We start from the raw sequence: 24,602 nt of genomic DNA on the forward strand, positions 1-24,602 counted from the left end.
GTTCCGTACATCATCACCACAACATCATAGGTTTCCAGTGTTCAGAATCCTGAGATGGTTTGATGTATGTAAGCTCTCAATTGTCTTTAGTCATATTGACATTCTGGGCCCTGCTGCAATACTTGCTTGCACAGAGGATCTTACAGACCCTCATGATGTTGATTCTTACTTCTCACATTCATCATGCTCTGAGTATTGGCTTGCTCTTCAGATATGAGAGGATGAATGGTCACATTCATTTCAACGGCAGTTTATTTGTACAGGTATCGGGTTTGGATTGGGAATGTCCAGCTGAGATCAAAGAGATACTTGCATAGAAGCAGATGGTTTATATGCTGTTTCTTGCTGAAGAAGAGCAAAATGAATCTCTCGAGCCCCTGAAGTCTGAATCCATTGAAGTCTGACAGAGTCTTTCTGCTGACCTCTGTGGCCCCAGGATCACATCCTAAATGAGTTGCTTTGAGTCAACAGAAGCCTGAATTCAGCTTTGGTGGGCTGGAAAATGTAATCTACTGTATAGGCTGTGCTATTCATAAGTGCAGAGCCCTGTGTGTGTGTGTTAGCTGTGGATGCTTGGGAAAAGACTAAAGTCATTATCTGTAGTTGTGGGGGTGGAGGAGGGAATGGGAATTATACCCCCTTAATTGTACCCCCTTTCCTGCAAACCCCATATTGTGACATCCGTGTGGGCTCTTGTTGGAGCTGACCTGCTTCAGATACTAATTACATTTATTTTTTTAATACATGGAAACTTTAAAGTCATAGAACCACAGCCTGGTTTGGGTTGGAAGGGACCTTAAAGCTCATCCAGTTCCAACCCCCTGCCATGGGCAGGGACACCTTCCACTAGAGCAGGTTGCTCCAAGCCCCATCCAGCCTGGCCTTGAACACTGCCAGGGATGGGGCAGCCACAGCTTCTCTGGGCCAGGGCCTCAGCACCCTCACAGGGAAGAGCTTCTGCCTAAGAGCTCATCTCAGTCTCCCCTCAGGCCGGTTCAAGCCATTCCCCTTGGCCTGTCCCTACAGGCCCTTGTCCAAAGCCCCTCTCCAGGCTTCCTGCAGCCCCTTTAGGCACTGGAGCTGCTCTAAGGTCTCCCCTTCAGGAGCCTTCTCTTCTCCAGGCTGACCCAGCCCAGCTCTCTCAGCCTGGCTCCAGAGCAGAGCTGCTCCAGCCCTTGCAGCATCTCCATGACCTCCTCTGGACTCACTCCAACAGCTCCTCATCCCTCTTGTGTTGTTGCCCCACAGTTGTATCAGGGCTGCAGAAGGGGTTCCACAAGAGTGGAGTGTAGGGGGAGAATCCCCTCCCTTGACCTGCTGCTCACACTCTTTTTGATGCAGCCCAGAACATGGTTGGTTTCTGGGCTGCGAGTGCACGCTGATGGCTCATGTCGGGTTTCTCATCAACCAACATCCCAACAGCTGCATTCTTCTGATACCATCCCTGACACAAATGTCCTGTCCATCAGACCTGACCAGCAGGAACTGATCACCATTTACATTGTCTGAAATAAGCCATTGAAGCAGATGAGTGAGTACAGCAGGGCTGTCATTTACCCCAGTGGAGCTTCCTTAAACTTAGAAGCAGCAGGGACCTTGAAGCTTGAGAGAAGCTGGTTATGAGTGGGTTTCACACCAAATGCTCCCAGTTCATTGTTTAATGATTATCAGTGCCATCTGATGTTGTTGTCAACACGTAGTACCAATTTCCTTATAGCTAATGAAAAAAGCCATTGTTTCTTGAAGTGACTTTTGCTTTCTCTGAGCAAAACAGCAGCTAGCAAAAACATTCAGGTTAATGCAGCATGATACAGGCATTTTCCATTCTCTACTGGTTCTAAATCAGACCAGATGAGAATTAGTTTGGTGTAAGGGGGGTGTAAAATGAAGTGCGAGGAACTACTACTTAGTAGGTTCGCTTGAGCCGTTATTGATCGATCTGGAGTCATTATTGTTCTACAGTCAAGCTGGTGAAATTAATACAATTTGAGAGCAGTAGCCTGGTTTTCAGCCAATGGCTAGCAGCATAAACCTTTACAGGGTCATTTTAGCCTTTTTTGTATCAATCTTCTAACATGTATTCACCCAAGGAAGGGTCATCTGGTGGCTAAAGACAGGGAAGTATGAAGGTGATGGCTTTCTCCTGCTCTTAAACAAATGTTCTTTGTGACCTTGGAGGTGGTAGCACTTAAACCACACATGCTTCAGATGCTTTGCACTGTGGAACCAAACTGTTAACACAGTCCTAGTTCATTGATGTGAACACATAGGTGTACCATGGGAACACATGGCATGGAAATGCTGTAAGTAAAGGGAGTGGAGCATTGCCCCAGTTCAGTTATCCATATGTCACGTTCCTTGGTGACGTGCTGAGGAGGCACAGCCTGGTTTGCAGCCTGGCAATGGCCAACCCAAGCTTCATCCCATGGGCGAACCCATCTCTCTCGCAGCTCCTTAAGATCAGGGAGCGATGGAGTGGGGAAGCAGGGGTGCCTCCAAAGGGGAGGAACAGCCCTGGCTGGGTTTTCCGAGCTTTTCCCACACGCTGTCATTCGTGCACAGCACTTCCTCTTTCCACATAATACTCTGTTATTTCCTCCCTGGGACCGGCTCCTGCCACTGCTGCTAATTAGCCCGTGATAAACTTCAGTGTGAACAAAAGCAAGCAATTAAACGCCTGTTGCTTCAGAGTGAGCATTGTCAGTGGGGTGATTTGTCGGTGGTGGCGTTGAGCAGCACCTCCTCACGAGGAAAATGAACTTATTAGCCTGGCTTAGCCTCTGCCCGTGCTGGGGAGTGGCTTGATGTGGGTACGTAGGGATGTCTTTGGTAGGGCTGATTTTCCTTAAGGTTGCTTGAGATGTCGCTCAGTCTTGGGTCCTCAGTTCCACGTGGCACAATGATCTCTGCTGTCACTAGCCAAGCAAGATGGCTTGAGAAGTTACTGAATTATCACTTGTGTACGTGGAGGTTTTGAGGTGGTTTTTTGTCTCTTTTTAGGAGGCACACATAAACGTTTTCAAATCATTACAGAAAGAGAAATAAGGAGGAGACTTGGAAAGAGGAAGGAAAAAGCAGTGGGTTTGGTAGGTCCCAATACAAATGGGGTTTGAATGTTTGCTGAGACTCAAGATCTCGCTAGCTGCTTTTGTGTAGTCTCAGCCCCAGTACTCAAAACCCCTTCAGGCTTTCCCACCTTGAGCAAAAAGTCCTTTAAGAAGAAGAACAGGTAATTATACAGGATTTTACTGTTGTATGAACAGACAAAGGGAAGTTGGAGGCTTTTGAGTTTTGGGGCCCACTTTCTTTTCAAAACTAAAAGAATGGTTCAAGCTGCATATGAAATAGGGATTATTCCTGCATGGAAAACACGGCATTAATGTATGTCCTCTTTGAATGCCACCCAACTGCTTTGCCAAGCGTTGTCTCTGTTGCTGTTGTAGCTCTTGAGCAGCTGCTCACAGAACTGGAAGATTTTCTGCAGATCCTGGACAAGGAGAGCTTGAGCAGCACTGCCGTCCTGAAGAAGAGCTTCCTCTCTGACCTCCTGCGGGTCTACACCAAGTCCACTGGTAAAGACAAGAAGCACGGGGCACTGGGCTCATGGGGATTGCTGAAGGGTCCTGAAGCAGTGCTTTCTTGGAGGCTGGTGGGAAAGAGGGACATGAAAATTAGAAGGAGAAAATTAAACAGAGGTTGTTTTTGCAGTGACCTCTAATTGTTTATGTAAAATTACTATAGTTATGCGTCCAGCTTTACAAGCAAAGGATTCCCAAGATTCCTGATCCTTTCTGTTTTCTTTATTAAAACTTAAGTTTATTTAATCCACTTTATAAGATACACAGGATGTACCATTTGGCCAAGTTTAATGTTTAAGTAGAAACTTTAACTGACAGAATTTCCTGACTATAAAGCACTTAATTTTTCTGCTTTTTATTATTGCTTGGGGTTTTTATCCTACATTGCCTCAACAACATGTTCTCCATAAATGTATTCAGCAGAGACACTTTTCACATCTGTCTTTGTGGAGAAGCTTAGCAACATGGAAGCAGAGTGTGGGTAAAGAGCTCACTTTTCCCTCTGGTTGCAGGTGGCGATGAGGAATATATTTATATGAACAAAGTGACCATCCATAAACAGCAGGGTGACCAGGAGAAGCAAGATAAAGGTAGGGAGATGAAGATTAATGGTTGCATCATGACTAATGGTGGTGATGAAGGCACACATGGTTAGAGTCTTGCTTTACCAGTGGGGCCCCCTCTGTCAGCTCTGAGGGCTGAGGCAGTTGATGGTGTGGAAGGACTGCCATTTTCATGACATTCCCTCAGAAATAGTGGTCCTTGCCAACACTGTGAGGCTATTCCTGGAAGAAGCACTTTGGAAGGTGTTATTTTTGGGATAAAAACGTTGCCTTCTAAGGCTTAAAGCTTCAGTGCCTGAGGTATTTAAGGAAGCCCTCATCTTTCCTTTGGCCACAAAGCAAGTCGCTTCACCTCGCTGAGACCTTGAAAGCATGTGTCTTCTTTAGTGTATTGCTCTGTGTCATCCCAACCTTACCAGGCCAGTTCCCTCGTTACCTGCATGGGCAGAGCACCCTCATCTCCTGGGGATGCGAGAGCTCTGCAGTGTGCAAGCCAGGAGATTAAACCTAGGTAAAATACTGACTTCAGACTTCCCAGGTTTTGAATTTGTAACACAGCAAAGAACATAATAGTCTTAAAATGTTCCTGTTCCTTGAAGCTCATTGCAAAAGCTGGTTCTGATAGCAGCAGAGTGAGGTTATTAGTGACACGCATCTCCTTAATACACACCTAGTCTGAGGCTGACCCTACCCAAAGTTTCCAGTCCAAATGGATGAGACAAGAGGATGCATCAGTGCTGCTGGCATGCTGGTCCTGCAGGAGTTGGGATAGCTCCATTTATAGAGGTGTTTGGTTTGGTTTTATTGTTTTGTGGTGGGGTTTTGTTTGTTTTGTCTTGTCTTTTAAACTACCTGCAGCTGAATTTAGGTGAACTTCAATACCCCTGACAACAGGATGTCCTCCCAGATGACATGTGCAACCCCAATGTCGCCAATGATGGGGCCCTCTGGGTGATGCTGCAATGCTGTGTAACAGGATTGAACAGCCTCCCTGTAGCTCCAGCTGCTCAGCAGCAACAGAAACATCTCCTTATATAAGTTCTCCTTTGGGTGGATAAAATAAGGCTTGCACCGATCCACTGTGCTGGAACATGAAGGCAAATTTCAGACAACTTATTTTTAGAGTTGGTTCTCTTATTTCAGACTTTTCCCTATCAAGGCCATGAGCCTACCCACTCAGTCACTCCCTGTGAGACCTGGCACTTCACTGACCTCCCTATTCCAAGTAAAACTTCTGAGTTACTTGGAAACGCTGAAGTCAGTGAGACACATGTATGGATCTTAGCCATAGCTGCAGCTGGGTGTGCAGCCCTGATCCCACCTCTGTAATGGGATGGAGAGATCAGTGCCTGTCTGGTCAGTGGTGGGACCTGCAGGTTTGGGTTTAGCAGATGGAGGGGCCTAGTACTTCACTGGTGAGGGGAGTGTGATACAGATGTCCCAGTGATTATGTCACTCCCTTTAACCGATTTATCGACTGATGCTCTGTGCACTTTGTTTCACCAAAAGCCTTTGATGGGATGTGGTGATCACATTTGCAGCTGAGGCCAACAGGAACTCTTGTGCCTTGCGGAGTTTATTCACCACCATAGCCATGCTCAAGTGTGCTGTAGCAGCACAGGGTGAAGCACTTTCCAAGTCATAATACTTGAGCTCTTAAAGTCCCCCCCTTGAAACCTTAAAACATGCAATTTCTGCAATACATACTTCACTGCTCACTGTATCTACATCCAATTTCATTGGTAAGGATTTAAGCTGAACAGTACCCTGCTTTTGAGAGACTTCTTTATGGCAGGAATCGAATTCACTGCAGCAAGTGATGAAGGCACCATCATTACTTGATATCAGTTACTCGAGAAACACAGCAAATCTCTACCCTGCAAGTCAATGGGGCTCCTCAGTGAGCCAAATGGCATGTCCTGGAAGTCAGCACAGGGAGATCAAAAGCAGGAGTGATCCACAGCTCCTGGTGGTGTGGTCCTTTTAGCCCAAGTACCAGGAGACTTTCACCTATACAAAGAACAGAGCCCACGGATAAGTCGCAGTTCGTACAGATACAAATTTTAGCAGACTTTTGGCTGTCTGTTTTTTCTTTTTCTTCCTTCTCTCTTCTAAATTCTCCAAATCCTGTGTTTTAGAGAGACATCTTTATCTGAAGACCCCTGTGAAGTGTTAGTGCTTGTCTGGGGAAAAAATACTCCTTTTCTCCCACCCCACTAAGGAAGCAGCCTGTTATTTGTGGTGCTGATGTGTGTAGCAGGAAAAGAAAGGGTTATACAACACGTGCTGTGTGGACTTTCCATACAGAAAGCATGTGTTAGTTGCTTGTCCTCATATGATGGGCAGACCATTAGCTGCCCTCTGCAATCTCAGAACAGAAGAGCCCATAACATCTCCCATAGGTCTTGTCAGGACAGGATGAAGGCTAAAGGGGTTTTTCTACTTGCACAGAGCCTGGAAATCAAAACTCCATCATATCCCACTCAGCTCCTCAGCTGGAGTACATGGGCACATGTCTGCGGAGGTGGGTAGGTTTTCAGCAGGGCAAGGACCAAAGCTGTGGTCTCCATCCTGTGCTCCAAGGTTGATGGGAGGAGGAGGAGCTGCTGGTACAGAAATCCAACGGCTTTTTCCTGGCACTGTGGTTCTGTGGGATGATTGCTAGGTTTGCTGCAGAGTCCAGAACAAATGGCCACCACTTATGAAGGGTTTGGCAGTGGTTTTTGCTGCTGCAATGACTTCTATGGAGCTGAGCATGAGAGGTTCTGCCTAGTACAGGAGGATGTGAGTTGACCTGTGTTTCTGCCTGCTGAAGAGGCCCCTCAAAAGTTCTCTGTGTGGACAAGTGTGAGCGCAGAGATAATCCCCTCTTGGAGAGTAGCCCATTGGGGCTTCAGTAATGGCCTCAGCAGCTGCTGTTGACAGAAGGTGCCTGCCTTGAGGGTTTCATCTCCTTGGTCCTTTATAGAAAAGGACAACTTCCAACAGCAACCTGTAGATATGACTCTGGTAGTATAATCAATGGGGTATTTTGGTAGGTGGATCTCCCCACAATCACTCAGTCATAGCCTTATCAGCTTACTCTGAACCTTACAAGACATCCAGCAGCCCTACTTGTGGGGTGCACACAGCTGCTTAGAGTTGGTGCCTATTGATCCGTGGATCTCCACATCTTCCTGGTGTACTGAAGTTACCCAGTGCTGATGATCAGGAGCAGCCAAAGGAAACAGTTTGCCGCAAGAGATGTGTTTTGGGCTCTTGCGCCATCAGGCCAGGAGCTGGCTGCAGCCTGGCAGGGCAGAGCTGTCATTGTGGCTTCCGAGCCCCAGACGTGAACAAAGTAATGTGGCTTCCAGCTTCTATTTTTAAAGCCCAGAAAATATGCAACAAAGTTCCTGCCCATGTCTTCTGAGTGCAGTGCTAACCACTGCCAGGCACTGCTCAATGCCTTGGTGGTTTCTGTGTATGCAAGAATGCGGCTGGAGCATCAGCAGGTGACTAAGGGAGCTGGAGCATCAGCTTGCTGCTGATTAGGGCCCTAAATCCTAAACTAATTTACTGGACTTGCAATATCTGAATACCTCAGCTGTATTTCTCTCAAAATACTTGGTAAGAGATGCTCTGCAAAGGGGGACTTCCTCTCTGCACAGTATAATGCCTTCCAAGTCCTTCATTTTACAGCTATTTGTGCCTTGCTCCCACTTGTTCCTGAGCATTGCTGCTTTGAGCTATCTTGCAGGGCATGGGATTTGGGCACTTGTCTGAGGCCACCCAGGAGTTGTATGGTGGGGGAAAAGGGACTGAACACAAGTTTTCGGGGCCCTCAATATACCCTCCAGCTACTGAATCACTGCTGGTTCAGCTGTGTGGAAAATCTGACTTTTCAGAGGCAGACACGGGTCGCCTGGAGCTATTCTGCTGCCATATGCCCTTTCGCATGGTTGGCCTGGGCTCCTTCAAGAGCAGCTCTTCCTTCAGTAGCGATTAAATCACTGTTCTTGGCTGGCTTTGAGCCATTGTGCAGCTCAGCTAGGCAGCATCCTTTGAATGGGAGCAGGGTGATATTAGCTCCAGTTTTCTGGAAAGGCAGCAGAGGTGGGCACAGTTGCTGTTCTGTCTGCTTACAGCAGCAAGGATCAGAGCTAGTGAGGGCTAAAGTGATGTGGATTTCCAGTCACTGTGCACTGTCTGCCCTTTCTGCTTCTCAATACCCTTTAAAGTTTCAGCCAGGGGTGTGGGCTTCGCAGTTTTCGCTCCAGAAAGAAAATCATGCCCTAAAAAGAGAGGCCAGCTCTTCTGCTGGGTTTCCTAGTGCCACATTCCTGGCTAAGGCCTGAAATGACACAGTGGCCCTGCAGCACTGTAATTGTCACTGCTTCTTACCCAAATAGCACCTCCCTGTTCCTGCACAGCCCCTAGCAGCAAGTGCTCTGCTGGGAAATGCCACATGTTGTCAATATAATTGGGTTTCTGGCTTGCAGCTTTGGATCGGAGGAACTCCTTGACCAATGGAGACTTGGGACTGCATTCATCCCCTCCTCAGAAGAGCCTGCCGGACCTCCCCCCTCCAAAGGTAGGTTTGGAAAACCCTTTGCTTTTCACTGCCCAGCCCTCAGCCTGGGGATCTGAACCCACTGAGGCATCACTTATGTTATGTACTGTGCAGCGTGGCTAAATGGAGAGAGCACTCCCCACGTGTGTTAGTAACGGGAATGGTCATGAGGAGCTTTTATTTATAATAAAGTAAATTATAAAAAATACTTTCTATTTTTATTTATTTTTTATACTTTTTAAATAATAATTTTATTAGTAGTTAAAAAAATAACAACGAAATATTCAAATGCACTCCCCCCTGTATGGGTTTCCAGCTGTATGTTTTGTCTTTGTGAACACTGCAGGTCAGGATGTGGTTGGCTCAGGCAGGGTGGCTGTGTTCCAGGGTGGCTGGGCATGCAGGAACCCCTGTGGTTCCCAAAGCTCATGCACAGATGGAGAAAGCAGCTGTGAGAGCCTTGGGCTTCCCATGCATGTGCGGGAGCACTGTGCAAAACAGGCTGTGTTCCCTGCCAGGGAAACCTGCACACATCCCATGGCAAAGAGAAGGAAGAGAATGGGGGTGTTCATAGAAACAAAGGTGATGATGCTTTGGAAATCTCCCCTGAGCTGTAAAGCAGCTGTGCCTGGGCTGGTGACATGAACTTACTCAAACCAGAAGTCCTCTAGCTGTGCGATGGTGGTGCAATCCCCAGGCAGCACCATGAGCCCTTAGCAGAGAAGATCAGGTTTGTGTCCAGATGAAGTGCCTTGTGTTTGTGCATTGGTGACCATGCCGAGCGTTCTGCTGGCCCACAGGTCTTCAAGGATGAGTCACTGGCGCTGTAGGTGTTTCTGTAGGGCAGCTCTAAATCTGCCCAAGGTCCAGCTCCGCACCATCAGCTTCCAGTGGGATTTTGTCTCTGTGCCAGCATGGCTGTCCTAGAGAGACACGGGTCATCCTCGAGACCCCGGATGTTGCTGCTCAGCAGTTGATCTGACGTGGGAATCGCTGTAGCTGGGATTTCGGGATGTGAAAGGAATGAAGGGCAGGGAGTGTGCATGAGGAGGAGGGGAGGCATGGAGGATGACGGGGTGGTGCATCCATCAACAGTAGAGGAGGATCTGCTGCTTTCCCAGGAAGCAGGATGCAGGGTGAGGCCCCAGACCTTCTGCTCAGGGGGCTGTGTGGCTCAGCTGGAGTTGTTAGATGGGAAAAAAAGGATGGGATGCAGCCGATGAACCCTTGGACACAGTGCGGCTGCCTGCTGGGAGCTGCTCCAGTCCAGGGAGGCTCTGCCCACACAGACAGCTGGGATACAGCCCCGGAGCTGGAGTTGCCTGGGAGCAGCAACCGGAGCAGGAATCACTGCTTGGCTTTGGGCATCTCAAAGGCAGAGGGGAAGGTGGTTGTCTCAGGGAGATGTACAGGAGGGTGGCAGAAGCAGCAGATGGGTGTCCCCAAGACGTCTCTGCTGGTGCTTGGTGAAGCCCAGCCTTTTGATAGGGAAATCAGGAAGTTAAGTGAGGGAATAGGAAAAAGCAATCTTGAATTTTAGCTAAGGGACCTAAGCCATCCATCTTCTCCCACTTGCTTTTGCCACTGGAGCCGACTGCCTTTGGATAAAGCAGTCAAGTACCTCCTCACTGTGAGCATCTAAGTGAGCTGTTAGCAGGAAAGGTATCTGAACATACTTCAAGGAGCGAGGCTGGAGAGAACTTGATGGAAAGGGAGCACAATTCCTTACACAGCAATGGGCAGGTTAGGAGAGAACCTCAGAATATACCTGTTCTAGCTGTTGGAGTTTTCTGTGGTTTAGTGATGTCAAGGCAGTGGTGTTAGCAACCCTGTGGTGCTGCTCTACACCTGCCTTTTGAGGCTCAGGAGAAATGTGGTGATAAACCTCTGCACAGCAGACTGTGCCTGACATTCACTGACACCAACAGTCAATGGGCAACCCAACAGGGGTGGCCCACCTGGATCCCACTAATTCCTTTGGATTTGTCCCAAAGCAGCCTTTAAACAATGGGTCCTGCAGGCTGTGGCTGAGACATTGGTGACCTTTCCTCTGGTGCTACCCCTGGCAGCCCTGCCTCTTTCCACAGCCATCCACTGAGAAAGTCACACACTGCGGATGCAGATGCCCAAGAGGGTTTTATTTGCATGCTCTGTTGTGCTGTAATGGAACAGGCAAATGTTCTGCAAGCCCAGCCTTGGGTTAAATAACACAGTGAATACTTTTGGACTTAAGATAGAGACAAAACAACTCCACGCCTTTAGGGAAAGAGAGGATTAAAAAATAGCTTCTGGGGCAGCTGAGGTGCAGTCCCACCTAGTCCCTGTTGGCTTCCATTGTCTGTAGGAAACAAAATGGAGCAGCTCCTTCCCCTTCCATCCTTCCCTGACATTTGTGGGATGATGTCAAATAAACCCACAGCGTTTCTTTGTGTAGGCATTTGTTTATGGCTGTAACACAATGTGAGCTGGTTACATGCAGAAGGCCACCACAGATGGCTATTGCAAACACATTCCCTGGCCAGGGAAGGGATTAAGTAGAACGTTGGAGTGGCTGGGTTTGTTTTTCTTTAATTTAACACATTAGAACAAGTTCCTAAACCTTGAAGTGTTTGGAGGCGAGTGTTTTCCGGCGGTGTGTCCTGTATGGCTCTGGAAAGCAAGCTCAGAGGCTGCTCACACATCTGGCAGGCCCACGTAGGAAGGAATTCCCATCCAAGGCACTTGAGAAGTCTGTGAGGTTGGCAGAGGTACGGGCAGCTCGCCCATGTGGGAGCAGAAATGTGTGATTTTGGTACCTAGCTCCCACTGGCTCAGCAGCATCCCACTCCATGGGCAATTGCTGGCCACAAAATCTTTCCCTTCAAAGCTTTCTTTCTGCTTCTGGGTAGTAGTGCCTGTTGGTGGAAATAGCCAGGGCAGGGTGGGCAGCTTTGAACTGCATCTGATGATGACCTGCAAAGGGACTGACCTTGCCTTAAATTGCTCTGCAGTGCTGGTGCCCAGCTGGACCCTCTTTTGCAGGCCACCAAGGGCAATCATGAAGGCATGAAGGACCATGTGTGATCCATAACCTTCAACATTGCTGTCTGCAGAGAGAGACCTGTTCTTCTGCCTTGTCCTCCTGGGAGGATTGAGTGGGGCTTTAGCCCTACATGTACTGAAGTCCTGTCCAGGATTTGCACAGAAGCCAGTAGAAGCATTGTGAGCCAGAGGAGTGTACCAGTGTCAGATGACTGAGCTGGTCTGACCTGGGCAAGGAGAGGGGACACCTCACTGTGAACAGAGGGACACTACTGTTGGGTCATGATGGGAGACGGGATGCCACGTATTTTGGGAACAGCTTAAGCTGTGTGTTCATCTTCCAGCTCTGCTGTCTTATGTTCAGCAGCAATGCGAATTACTTGAAAAGTAAAAAGCTTATTTCTTAGCTCCCCCTCCTTTCTTCTGCTTTCTCATGTGTTGGTATTTCTAAAGGATCAAGGCCCTGTTCTTCCTGCCAGCCCTTGCTTGTGTTTAGGGAGGGGTTTGGCAGGCACCACAGGGATTTTCCAGCACTTGGACTCTTTTCAAAGGCCTATTTTCCATCAGTGTTGTTTATCCATTTCCTTCATTTTTTGCTCAAAGCACAATTAAAGATTCCTGATAGAGCTCCTGAAGCAGAGGGGTTTAGCTGTTGATTTGTTATCAGTCAGAGACTTGAGACATGACCAGTGACTGCTCAGGCTACACTTTTCCATGTGAAGCTGGGATAGCACCAAGTGCCCACCCTTCTAGTTCCCTGTTCAGATAATCCATAGCAGAGAGGATCATCCCCAGTTACAACGAGCAGCTTAGAGGGGGTTGGTGCAGCAGGCACAAGTCGCAGTTCACGGTAAGGCAAATGGGTTGCCCCATTGTTCTCAAGGATGTTTTTACCTTAAATCGTGCTGCTTTTATTTATGTCTTCTGCAGATTCCTGAAACAAAACAACCTCCGGTGCCCAAGATTGAATCCCCAGAGGGATACTACGAGGAGGCTGAACCATACGATGTCTCTGTAAATGGTATATCACAGATGACTCTCTGGGGGGTTCATGCGGGACATGGAGGAGTTGAGGTTTGAGAATGAGTAAATGAAAGCACAGACATTTCTTACAGCTTGTATGGAAAGCCTGTTTTCTGATACTGGTCACACTTGATATTACAGATCTAATGCTAGTTGGAAAGAAAAGGCTACTGGATTACTGTAGAAATAAGTAGTATATCCGGGTTAATAGCACATTGCTGTGAAACATAAACCATTGTGGGTTCTCTTTGTCTTGATGGTTTTCTGGCAGACAGACTGCAGCCAAACACAGGTTTCTGTTCAGGAGTGAGCGGTGAAGCTGTGGTGGCTTGCATTTGTATCCTGGTGCTCTAATTGTCCCTTTGGGGCTCCTAATCCATGCCTCTGTTGGTCTGTTAAATGTCTTTATAATTGGTATTTGTTCAGCTCTGCTCTTGTGGCAGTTTGACGACCTGTAAACCTGATTAGAAAGGTATTCTTCACCTGAGGGGAGAGTGTGCAGGCTCCCCATGCACACTTGATTGTGGCTGGGTCGGCACCTCCTGGCAATGTCCTCAGCAGTGCCACAATCCCTATAGGATCCCTATGGGATCACAAGCCCTTTGGAAGCAGACTGCTGCGCACAGGCCGAGTTCCCAGATTCTCATGTTTTTAAGCTGTATTCCTTCATCCATCTTTTGGCAAACACCCTTAGTGAGAGATTACCTTCCTTTGATCTGATAGCTGATCTTGTCATCACTTTCTAATCCATTTAAAACCAAGTGAGACAGATTGTATTGCTCTGCTGCAGAAGCAGACCTCTGCCCATCAGCCTTGACTGCAGTAAGTGGGGTGTAACGTTTTTCTTCACACAGGGTGCCCAGAGAAGCTGTGGCTGCCCCATCCCTGGCAGTGTTCAAGTCCAGGTTGGACACAGGGGCTTGAAGCAAGCTGCTCTAGTGGAAGGTGTCCCTGCCCATGGCAGGGGTTGGAACTGAGCTCTAAAGTCCCTTCCCAACCTAAACCATTCCATGACATGAGTGGCATGGGGCAAGCTGAGCAAGGAGAGTCAAGGCAAGCAAAGAAGTGAGCATTAAGTGTAAAAGCTTTGGATTTAAACCCTTGGCTGTTGAATCTGAGCTGCTTATGAGTCCTTGCCAGCCCCAGTGTGCACGACAGAGCTTTGAAGCTCCCTGGGAGGGAACCACGCAGGAGGATGAAGCCCTGCAGCACAGGTTGCTGCAGCCTTGTACTCGCAGGGAGTTTCCAGTTGCCTGCACTGTAAGATAAATGGACTTGTTTTTCCCTGCTACACGTTGGGAAAGTGGATAATGTGCTAGGAGCCATGGCATGTAAAGACATAGATTGGATTAGCTGGAGTACAGCCATGGATCCATGAAGAGAAACCCAGGTTATGTTATCCAGGCAGCCCCATAAACTCACGTGGCGTTCAGAGCCTTGGCTGGAAGGAGTGATAAGCACAAACACAGCTTAAACCTCTGCTTTGCCTTGGTAACCTGCTGCTCTAAGATGCAAATCCACCCACCAGCCACTGAAATCCAGGCCAGTCAGATGCCTAAGGAGATGAGAACCCTGCAAAAAGAGAAGAAAGCCATATCATAGGAGCACTGTCAAAATGAGATAGTTCTGGGTGCCAAAGAGCAGTCTGTGGCTGCTATAAATAGCTGTTTTACCAAGCAGTATCACAGCTGTAAGAAGAGATAGGAGCCCACGAAGGGAGCAGAGATGGGACATGCAAACCCAGGCAGTCCCTCGCCACCAAGGCTTGTGGTGCCTTTGCCTCTTGTGACTACTCAACTGCTGGGTTCCCTCTTCAAGCCCCAGTCCCTTCTACACAAGACACCTGGTGTGCTATAATGCTGATGGTTTTTAAGTTGGTTTGAGTGAGAAGGAAGGCAACAACATGTCACTGAGAATTTCTCTGCTGTTTGGCAAGCTCCTGTTCGAGAGGGTGCCTTGGGTTGAGTGAGAAAGAGGAGCAGGGAAATATGTGAAGCAGCATATGTGGCAGGAGGAGGATGCAGGGGCTCAAGAGAGGGTAAAGGCATGCTGTGCAGAAGGGAGGTCAGGCAGTGGTGCTGGGAGTCTGCTAGTATATTGGTTTGCCTTGAGATCAGGCTTCAAACCCTATGGCACACTGACAAACCTGCAGGTCTTGGTCCTGCTGGTCCTGCTTGTTGGTTCAACAAGTACAAATCTGGGCTCCCCATCTCTTTTCCCCACCTTCCTTTATAGAATCATAGAATGGTTTGGGTTGGAAGGGACTTCAGAGATCATCCAGTTCCAACCCCTGCCATGGGCAGGGACACCTTCCACTAGAGCAGGTTGCTCCAAGCCCCATCCAACTTGGCCTTGAAAACTGCCAGGGATGGGGCAGCCACAGCTTCTCTGGGCATCTGTTCTGTTATCTCACCAGATGGCAAATAGTACCCTCTGTCTGTCCTATGTGGAGTGATGCTCATTGCCAGCAATTGCCTTGAGACCTTAGTGTAACTGCTGTTGTTAAAGAGCATTCTGGACATACATGGGTTTACCGTGACTAAAGATGCTACAACCTCACCTGTCTGTGCTCACCCCCTGTCCCCACAAGCTGGGTAGGGAAAGGGCTGGAGCTCCAGGGAGCAGCTGGTCATGTTTCTGACAGAATTACACATGAGCCTTGGAAGACACCCATGCGTCCCCAAACAAATGGGCGTAGTGAAACCAAACAAGAATAGGAACACCACTAAAATTAGTGGGTGTACTGCCAAGAAAGGACATCAAAGCAAGCCTCCAGATGGGCTGAGGAGATAGAGGATCTGTGCAGCATCAGAGGTGGGACTGCAAGGAACTGTAGCAAACCATGGGTGAACTAATTAAAACGAAGCAGGAGGATGAGTCCGCTGGGTCTCGGGGTCCCTTTTTCATCAGCAGGATTCCCTCCCCTCTGCTGGGGACACCTCTGCCTTTCATTTTACAGCAAGTGCTGCTGCTCCTTCCGTTTCCTCCTGGGCTGAGATGCGTTAAACTGTTATCGTCCTCGTCTGCCTTTGCGTAATTGGAGGGTGTGATAAGAAAGGGAATGAAAAAGCAAGGGGCAGTGTGACTGCCAGCTGAGCAATCGTTGTTCCAGCTGAAGCATCTCATCTGCCCTGGCTGATTTGAATTGCAATGGTTCTGTTTGAAAGGGAATTGCCTTGTTTGAGGGGATGGGTTGAAAACATCTGTCTGAAGTCTCACTGTGTAGTGTGCTCCCCTGTCCACATCAGGGATGGGGCAGCTTCTCCGGCTGAGGGGAAATCATGGGGCTGAGCTGGACTGACCTTGTTCTTTCTTTGTCTTTCTCCCTTTGTCTCCCTTTCTCTTTCCCTTTGACTGTGCAGGTCTTTTTGGTAGGCTTGCTGCGGCTGGACCCAGGCCAGGGTTGCAGGTTACTGAGGGCGTTATTTATGCCACAATAACGATGGGTATGGCATGCTTTCCCAACCTGAAGTGCCTTTCAAAGAACCAACCAAACAAACAAAACCAAACCTCAAAACCCCCTCAGTTTTCACAAAGATGATCAGGTGCCTCCCCCTGGCTTTGCCCATTACCCATGACCATGGGTAACCACCTCTCCCTGCCCGTGCTGGCAATACACAAGGTGGCATTTCTTTGTATATCCCCATGCTTCAAATGACAGTGAAGAGAACATCCCTAGCCTTTATTCCCTTGGTTCTGGTCACTGATGTGGAGCTGATAGGTGATAGCACTGGCTGTATTGATAAGCAGCGTTCAGTGAATGTTGAAGATGCTCTGCTTGGACAGAGGCAGCTCTGGTGTACAAGATGGTTGGAGCTTCATGGTCATAGGAAGGCAAATAGGAAAGCAGAGGTGGATTAAAGATAAACCAAGAATATGGCTGCCACTGATATCATGGCAATGAGAGGGTAAAACTGATCTTAGCTGAAACTGCCAGTAGGTGAACATGGAGAGCTTGCACTGAAGCACATACTGCCTGAGCTGTATGACTTGGGATCAAGTGAAGCTCAGTAGTGACAACAATGTTGTCTCAAGTTACCCAAGCAAGGTTTGCCCCTGTTTGCCAACTAGACTGTCTGGAAAACACCTTTCTGTCATGAGGCCATAGTGGTGTCACGAGGAAAGCAATGGTTGTAGCTCTCCAAGTAAAGAAGAGCTCATTTCATGAGGCACTTGTGGTTGTGGTTGGTGCAGAAAACAGCAGCCAGGGATCCTGCTGAAAGCATAGAAGAAAAGTATTGTTGCCCTAGGAGAAAGGTGGCAGCAGATACACCCAGGGGGCATATTGCTAACTGCCCCATGTTGATAAGGAGGGAGGTTTAGACAATGAGGTTCCCTTAGGCATCCTTGCTGATGCATAAGGAAGGTCCCTAGCAGTGCAGAGGTTTGGCTTCTTAGTATATTTAGGGATGAGAAACCTCAACACGTTTACTCCATCTGAATTTCTGTGCAGGGTTCTTGTGGACAAGGTCTGCATAGTGATAGTGCACTGGGGTAATGTTTTCCCATGAAGGATGGACAGTCCAATACACTGAGGGTGTGGAGATGGTGAGCCAGTAGTGTGTTGTCAGTACCCCTCAGAGACTTTGAAAGGGGCTATTTTCTTTTTACTAAGCTTGTTTAATTGGTGCAGCTTTGATCACTTGAGGGATGTTATAGAGTGAGATTTCACTGGAGGTAAGGCTGTAGCTTTGTTACTGCATCTCAGTTCCCTTTATCTTAAGAAGAAATAAACCTAACTTGAGAAATGTTCTTCAGTGAAGCTCCAAATGCTTTTTTTTTTCCTCTTTTCTGGCTGCTTTTTCTCTTTTTAATTTGCACCAATCTGATAATGTGACTTTTATCTAGATAGTAAGATTTAATGAGAGTCAAACCTAGATAAATTCTGGTGAGAGAAACTTAACGATATTCCTCCATGCTGTTTGGTAAGACAGGAATGCAAAACAAGATGCTGCCCAGTTCTTACCATCTTGCTATGCGAGCTTATTTTGTGAATAAGAGGCATACTGTAAACCCCAGCAGGGCATTGCAAATTCCCCTGTGGTCAGTGGAAACACTTTCATTGTTTCTGATGGGTCTGGTGCCAATAACGAGCTATTCCTATCAGCTGAAAACTCCAACACCCTGCAGTGTATTAGAGCTGGGTACTGAAAATCCCAACACATCTTAATAACGTAGCAATCCATTTAGGAATGAATATAAAAGATGTGATTAGTCTTATTTGCTGCTGCAGCAGTGTATTCCTTCAAAGCCCCTTGCTGCCCTTTAGATGTTGAGTAGAGAGAGACCTGTTAAACCAGAGAGGGAAGTGGAATGACAAATCAAATGCAATAGATCATTGCTTGCTGCATGGCCTTGCAAATATCATTTTTACTTCTGACATTCAGAGGACAAGGGCTGATTGTAGCCTGCTGTTGCCTTAAAAACTGTGAGTGTTTGGCTAGAAGTGGGAAGTAGGAAAAGCATCTTTGGTGGTGGTGGGGGGAGCAGCAAACATCAGAAATGTCTAAGGGAATGTTCTTGAATTTGTGGGCAACTGAGAAGTGTCTTTTGAGTGTTTGCTATGAGGCACAAAGCATTGCAATGGAATCAGTATTGGGCTAGAAAGAAAAAGGGATCCATGATGGTTATTATCCTATCCATTATTCTCCTGTAGGAGAGCCTCAAAAGACACATCCCTGCGCTGGAAGCTTTTGCATGTGTGAGCATGGCTGAGGCAAGCAGTAAGTTCAGAGTTGTCCTAGGAATGTATTTAATGATAGAGCTTTGCTTTTGTTATAGAAGATGGTGAAGCCGTTAGTAGCTCCTATGAATCTTACGATGAAGAAGAGAGCAGTAAAGGCAAGTCTGCAACCCACCAATGGCCATCCACGGAGGCCACCATTGAGCTGATGAAGGATGCCCGCATCTGTGCATTCCTGTGGAGGAAGAAGTGGCTAGGACAGTGGGCAAAACAGCTGTGTGTTATCAAGGACACCAGGCTGCTGGTGAGTAGATCCTCTATTCTATGCCTATAACATCCTATTTTCATGAGCTGGGGAGGGAAATGGCACCTCAGGTCATGCTAACTAGCTGGCAGAACAAAAGTACTTCTAGAAGCAGTGCTTCAAAAATCATGTCCCAGAGATTTGGGCATACCATTTCATTTTCAGAAGGGATGTGTGCACGGGGCTGCTGAGGGGGACACAAGGTCACATTTGGAACCAAAATCCCAAACTCCCAAAGAGGTGCTTTTGGGGGGAAACTTTTTGAGGTGGTTAAGGAGAAGGGATGTTTATCCCACTGCCTGACCACATACTTGACCCTCTAGGAGTATCTGCAAGAGGTATTTCAGACTATATATGCATGTACATAGATGTGCATTTATCTCTATAAATACCTTTGTAGACATCGCAGCCTTGTAGGATCTATGGGACTTTCTAGTGTTCAGCAAACTTAATTCGTGTGTTTGCACTGAGCCGCTTCTTGGGTTGAGTTCTGCCAGTGAGTGAGGGAAAACTCCTCCTCAGCCTCTTACCTGCCCTCCTTCTTCCTTCCCCAGTGCTACAAGAGCTCCAAAGACCACAGTCCTCAGCTGGATGTGAATTTGCTGGGCTGCACTGTCATTCACAAGGAAAAGCAAGTGAGGAAGAAAGAACACAAGCTGAAGATCATCCCTATGAATGCAGACGTCATTGTGCTGGGGCTGCAGAGTAAAGACCAGGCAGAGCAGTGGCTCAGGGTCAGTGGCGCCTTCCATGCTCCCACCCTGGCTTTGCTGGGAGACTATATCTTATCTCAGTCTTGTCCTTGTGTGCTCTGGCTCCCTTCCTCCCTGCAAGCCTGTATACAAACACAGGCTTTATTTCCATGTCCCGGGATAGCTTCTTCCTGCAGCCCCTGCTGCCTTCTGTGTGCAAGAGGCTGTGAAAGGACCTCCCAGCCCAGCTGCTGGAGGAGGGATGTCTGGCGTGGGTGCCCAGTATGAATTGGCTGAGGACAGGGGGAGATATGGCCCTTTCCCTCAGACAGCAGCAGCAAAAGAAGCAGCCTTGGGCTGCAAGGCGCCAGGGCTGCCGTTGCTGGCAGTCTCTGCCCGCTGACTTGGATCCATTGGTTTCTGCTGGCTGCCTGCTGCAACGCCAGGAAAATCCCCAGGGTTGCCAGCAATATAAACTGTGGGTCTCCCAGGCTGCGCTGGTTCTGCCTGTCCTGAGTGGGGGACAAGTATTGACTCGGTACTGCAGCTCTCTCACAGGCTATGGCTTGCTTTTCTGCACAGGTAATCCAGGAGACCAGTGGTCTGCTGTGTGAAGGAGGCAGCGAAGGCAACCAGTACATCCCAGATTCACAGAGGCTCTGTTACCCAAAGGTACACCTGGTCTTTACAGAGGGAATTAGCACTTCAACTTTTCCATCTGTTCCTTTATTCATAGAACCACAGAATGGTTTGGGTTAGAGAGGACCTTAAGATCATCCAGATCCAACCCCCTGCCATAAATAATAGTTGTAGGTGTAGTAATTTTATTTGAGCAAAGACTGATAGAGGTGTAACCAGGCCCCCGTTCTGCTGAAAAGGAGAGTTATTGGAGCTATAATAATTTTTCTTTGCAGCCTTTTGTTGCCAAATCTTACCCCAAAAGTGACTCAGCAATGGGCTCTCTTCCATACAAGGCAGCAGCCACTATCTCATCCAGCAGGACAACCGTACTCCCCAGGAGCTTTGGAAGGGGAATAGACCCTTGGATGTCAGGGCTTGGGCCAGTCTTAGTCCCAGTTTAGGTGACACTCTTCAGGGGGTGCAACTTGTTCCAAAACATTGGGAGGTGAAAGAACCCTTCTAAAGTCTCTGGTGGACACCCAAAATGGGCCTGTTTGTGTACCTGGTCAGTTCCTCTGCCCATGCCGTCCTATGGGGACTGGAAGATGCCCCCACCAGCCAGGCTGCGGGACAGGATACCATAGGGTGCCACTGGCGGTGCCACTGTGTCACCTCAGAGGTGAGCCCAGCCAGGGCAGTTCGTGTGCTGGATGATGGGATCAGAAATGACAGGGAGGGCACAGAGTGAGTGGGGAGGTGGGACATGTCTGTGTGAAAGCATCTGCTGTGGAGAGGGGGGAAAGGCACTTGTGGCGGGTGCTGGATTGAGGGATGGGTCACATTCGTCTGTGGAGCCTGTATCTGGTGCTGTTGGCAGGTGGAGGTGTCTGAGAGGTACTCTGCAGCCTCCGAGAGTGGGAGCAGCACCGACGGACACCCGGAGACAGCAGAGACAAAAGATGGTAAAACCTCACCCTGGGAAAGGCAGGGGAATGGGGATCACTGACCCTGCATGTGCGAGGGCTTCATGTTTGCCACCACCACCTCAAACTGACCTGGTGCAGGGTGAAAGCTGCGTGTGAATCCTCTGCCTGTCCTTTTGATTCCAGTTCATTATTTTCCATAATGCAGTGACAGATGTTGGGATTTCTCAGCAGTTACAGAGTTAGGATAGGGCTGGAGAAACCTGGGCATGATGCCTGCCCCACCACAGAGATGCTGTGTGACTCTGGGCAAGTCACGCTGGGGCAGTTTGAGGTGGCATAAATGCAACCTAAGTGACTTCCCTCAGAGATGTCTGCAGAGAAACTTGGAGTGTGAAATGCTGAGCTGTCTCCAACGGGAGAGTTACACCTTCATGCTAGGGTGTCTGGCTTTGGGCAATTCATCTATATTCCCCTTCTGTAAGATAGGGCAGGTAAGTACATTGAAAGAAGAGATGCTCTATTAGAAGGATGGTGGCACCATGTATGTATATGAGGGGTAGAGGAAGGTAAAGCCATGCTGAGGACTCAACTGGAGTCACCTAACGGATGGAACTTGACTGCTGAGTCCCTTTACACTAGGAATTCATCATTTTGTTAGAGTAGGGGGAAAGAAAATCTGGACTAAAAATATCCAAGTTGATTCCTCACCGTGATTACCTGATGATTATGCAGCTATATTCATGCACTGACTGATATGCTCAGTAGGAAAATGCTAAAGAGGCTCTTTGGGCATAAGCTTTCACCCTCCCCACCTGAAGTCCCTCCTTTTAGTTCCATTCTTTGTAGTATAAGAAAGTGAAGGGAGGTTGGCACCTGCACAGCAAGACCTGTGCAAACAGCCTTTATGCAGTGACTGGTGTTTGGTCAGAATTAACCCAAGTTTAAAGCAATATAGATGAAGTATCTTCAGCAAATCACACTGCGATTAGTGGTGGGATTACATCTTGCTCATCATCTCCCTGGACTTTGGACTAGCAGGGAGAGCAGGCTGTGTGTATGTCTGTGGGCTAGGAAAGCCACACAAATGCTCTCTTTCGTTTTCTTTTCTGGTAGTTAAAAAGAAGGGCACATCTGGACTGAAACTGAGCAACCTCATGAACCTTGGGAGGAAGAAATCCAGCTCCCTGGATAGCCCAGAGAGATCCCTGGAGACTTCAAGTAAGTGCCAGCATGAGCTCCTCTGCAGGGATTTGTCTTGGTGATGGATCTCGGTGTGCAGGGCAGGATGAGCACCAGGCATCCTCCTCTTCAACCACAGGTGCCAGGCTGTCCCGAGGCAGAGGCCACAGTCTGCTTGGTCTGTGCCAGTAAATCCGTATAGGTTGTGGAACCTCTTACACATTAAGGTGACTGAGTGGCTTACAAGGAGGACACTAGCTTGCAGGGTGACCTAATAGGAAGGGCAGGTAATACCAGGTGTGCATGCAGAAGGCATCTGTGCTGTTCACCCTGGGCATTAGCCCAGTGTGTAGGAGTTGGCAGGGGGAGAGTTGTGTGAGTCAGCTGTTATTCACCATCTGGGACCAACTTTGTCCAACCCTCTGAAGCCAATTTGCTGCTCCAAACCTAACCTGAATTACAAAGGTCTCGTTTTGAACAGATTTTACCCTTTTCATCCTGTTTTGTATGGATAGAACAGCTTGTGCCATTGCTCTTTGTCATTGTCAGTGGCTTTGTGTTGTGTGGTGACCTCGGAACTTACCCATCAGACATCCTCATGCACACAGTGAGTTTGGATTCCCTCTCCCCTTGGAGTAGAAGATGTGCCTAAGTAACCCATGCTTGCTTGCAGGTTACCTGAATGTGCTAGTGAACAGCCAGTGGAAGTCCCGTTGGTGCCAGATAAAAGATGGTCACCTCCATTTCTACCAGGACAAGAACCGGAGCAAATTGGCTCAGCAGCCCCTGAGCCTGGCAGGTTGTGAAATTATCCCAGAGCCAAGCCCTGATCATCTCTACTCCTTCCGCATCCTGCACAACGGGGAAGAGCGGGTCATTCTGGAGGTAGGGTGTATATCTCCAAGACATTTCTGCTTTAAGCTGTCAGTGGGGGTGTCTCAAGAGGCCTAAATGCTGGTGAGGTCCTCCAGAGGAACCCTCAGTCCAGGAAAACAGAACCTGAAGCGAGGGACTTAGGTTCATCTGCCTGTGGTCACCTAGAAGGTGTCCCACCTAGCTGTCAATCCAGGTTGTGTCTGATGCTGGTGCCTCCAGAGGACCACTCAGCCTTCATCTTAGGCACTCATCTTAGGATGGGATGAAGGGTCCTCTAGAGATACCCATCTCTCTCCACTGACTTTAGGATAACCTTGTATGATGATTAAGTTATATGGGATGTATTTCAGATAGCTAATGTTAGATGAGAGGAATGCCGCTCTAGGGATTTAAGTCTGTGGTTAGGAGAAATGGAGAGCTTCACCTTCTGCAAACAGGGAGTCCCAAAGCCATGGGTTGTGAATCTCAAGTAAACTGATCACAGATCTGCCTCTGAAAGTGCAAGTGAATTCATCTCCATCTGTTACTTTCCTTTGCCTGCACCCAGGACTGTTTATCTCTAATCTTAGTTCTCTCTGACGACAGCATGATTATAGTAGGAGGTGGACAATGTGAGCAATTTCCTGTATTTTTCCAGTGGGTGGAATATTTATAGCTAAACAACTGACTTCGAGGGCCTGCCATGAAGTTCAAAGGTGTTTTTGTTTAGTTTCTGATTCAGGGTATGTCTGTGTCTGAGGAATCTTGCCTAATTACAGGTGTGAAGAAGAGGTGCTGGGAAAGTTCACATTTTGTGAATGGAAGAATGTGTATTTTGTACGGTCTGGCTGACTTCCCAGGGGCTCGAGTCCCTGCTAAATAAAACAGATTGGAAGCTTAAAATATACTTTCCAGTTTGGGATTCACTTGCCCTGAATTTCTCTTTGTGCTTACTGCTCTCTTTAAATCAAAGCAAAAGACGGCTGCATCTTCTTGCTTCAGGTAGAAATCCCTCACTACCAGAAGTACATGCGGCTATTTCCTATAGCTGGCTACAAGGCACCATATTTATCTCTTCATTGTGCAAAATATCAGGGTGTTCATTTAATACTGATCATGTTAAAGTGAGGGGCTGTCTTTGATGTTCTCTGATCCTGTTTTAAACTCCTTCCTTCCCCTCTTTCCTCTCAGCCCTAGAAGGGGTTTGAGCTCTGCCACAAGGAACTCGCAGGCTCCCTTGCGTGCTCAGGTCTCCTTGCATGTCTGTGTTTGGCAGTCCCATTGCTGCGCTCTGCTGGTGCAAAATAAATCCCGCATGCTTTCCTTGCCAAAGCCAGCTCCATGCCAGCATCTCCAGCCCCAGAGACTGCCCTTACTCTTGTAAGCAGCTGAGTTGGTCACCGTCAGAAAGAAAACGCAGGTTGACTAGAGTTAATCGAAGAGCTGCATTCATTTATCTTCCAAATTTGCACATCAGTCAGGGATACTTCTTTTTTCTTTCAATGCAGCTTAGGTTTAATATAAATAGCCAGCAATTCATCTTTCCCCTTGCAAGCCCAGCATACTCCCCTTTGCAGGGCTAAGCAGCATTAGCCTTGGGAGTGA

The 24,602-nt window shown here is 48.0% G+C and overlaps 1 protein-coding gene across 7 annotated transcripts in view; it reads left to right on the plus strand.

Annotated features, from left to right (window-relative positions):
• Nucleotides 1–24,602, plus strand: part of AFAP1L2 (actin filament associated protein 1 like 2) — a 68,924-nt gene that overhangs the window by 39,177 nt on the left and 5,145 nt on the right. For 2 of the 7 annotated variants that reach the window (XM_061458677.1, XM_061458680.1), the window contains exons 2-12: nucleotides 3,444–3,575; nucleotides 4,088–4,168; nucleotides 8,623–8,714; nucleotides 12,645–12,735; nucleotides 16,100–16,183; nucleotides 18,519–18,724; nucleotides 19,279–19,458; nucleotides 19,999–20,088; nucleotides 20,915–20,999; nucleotides 22,077–22,181; nucleotides 22,816–23,027. In XM_061458677.1, the coding sequence (XP_061314661.1) occupies nucleotides 3,444–3,575; nucleotides 4,088–4,168; nucleotides 8,623–8,714; nucleotides 12,645–12,735; nucleotides 16,100–16,183; nucleotides 18,519–18,724; nucleotides 19,279–19,458; nucleotides 19,999–20,088; nucleotides 20,915–20,999; nucleotides 22,077–22,181; nucleotides 22,816–23,027 (1,358 nt within the window). The remainder of the gene's footprint in view (nucleotides 1–3,443; nucleotides 3,576–4,087; nucleotides 4,169–8,622; nucleotides 8,715–12,644; nucleotides 12,736–16,099; nucleotides 16,184–18,518; nucleotides 18,725–19,278; nucleotides 19,459–19,998; nucleotides 20,089–20,914; nucleotides 21,000–22,076; nucleotides 22,182–22,815; nucleotides 23,028–24,602) is intronic. The other 5 variants (XM_061458678.1, XM_061458679.1, XM_061458681.1 and 2 more) reach the window with 5 other exon arrangements.

Source organism: Pezoporus flaviventris, unplaced genomic scaffold (genome assembly GCF_033815535.1).
Source record: "Pezoporus flaviventris isolate CSIRO_AGI_PZ_B2104156 unplaced genomic scaffold, CSIRO_AGI_Pfla_v1 ptg000029l, whole genome shotgun sequence".
In the NCBI taxonomy this organism is placed as follows: Eukaryota; Metazoa; Chordata; class Aves; order Psittaciformes; family Psittacidae; genus Pezoporus; species Pezoporus flaviventris.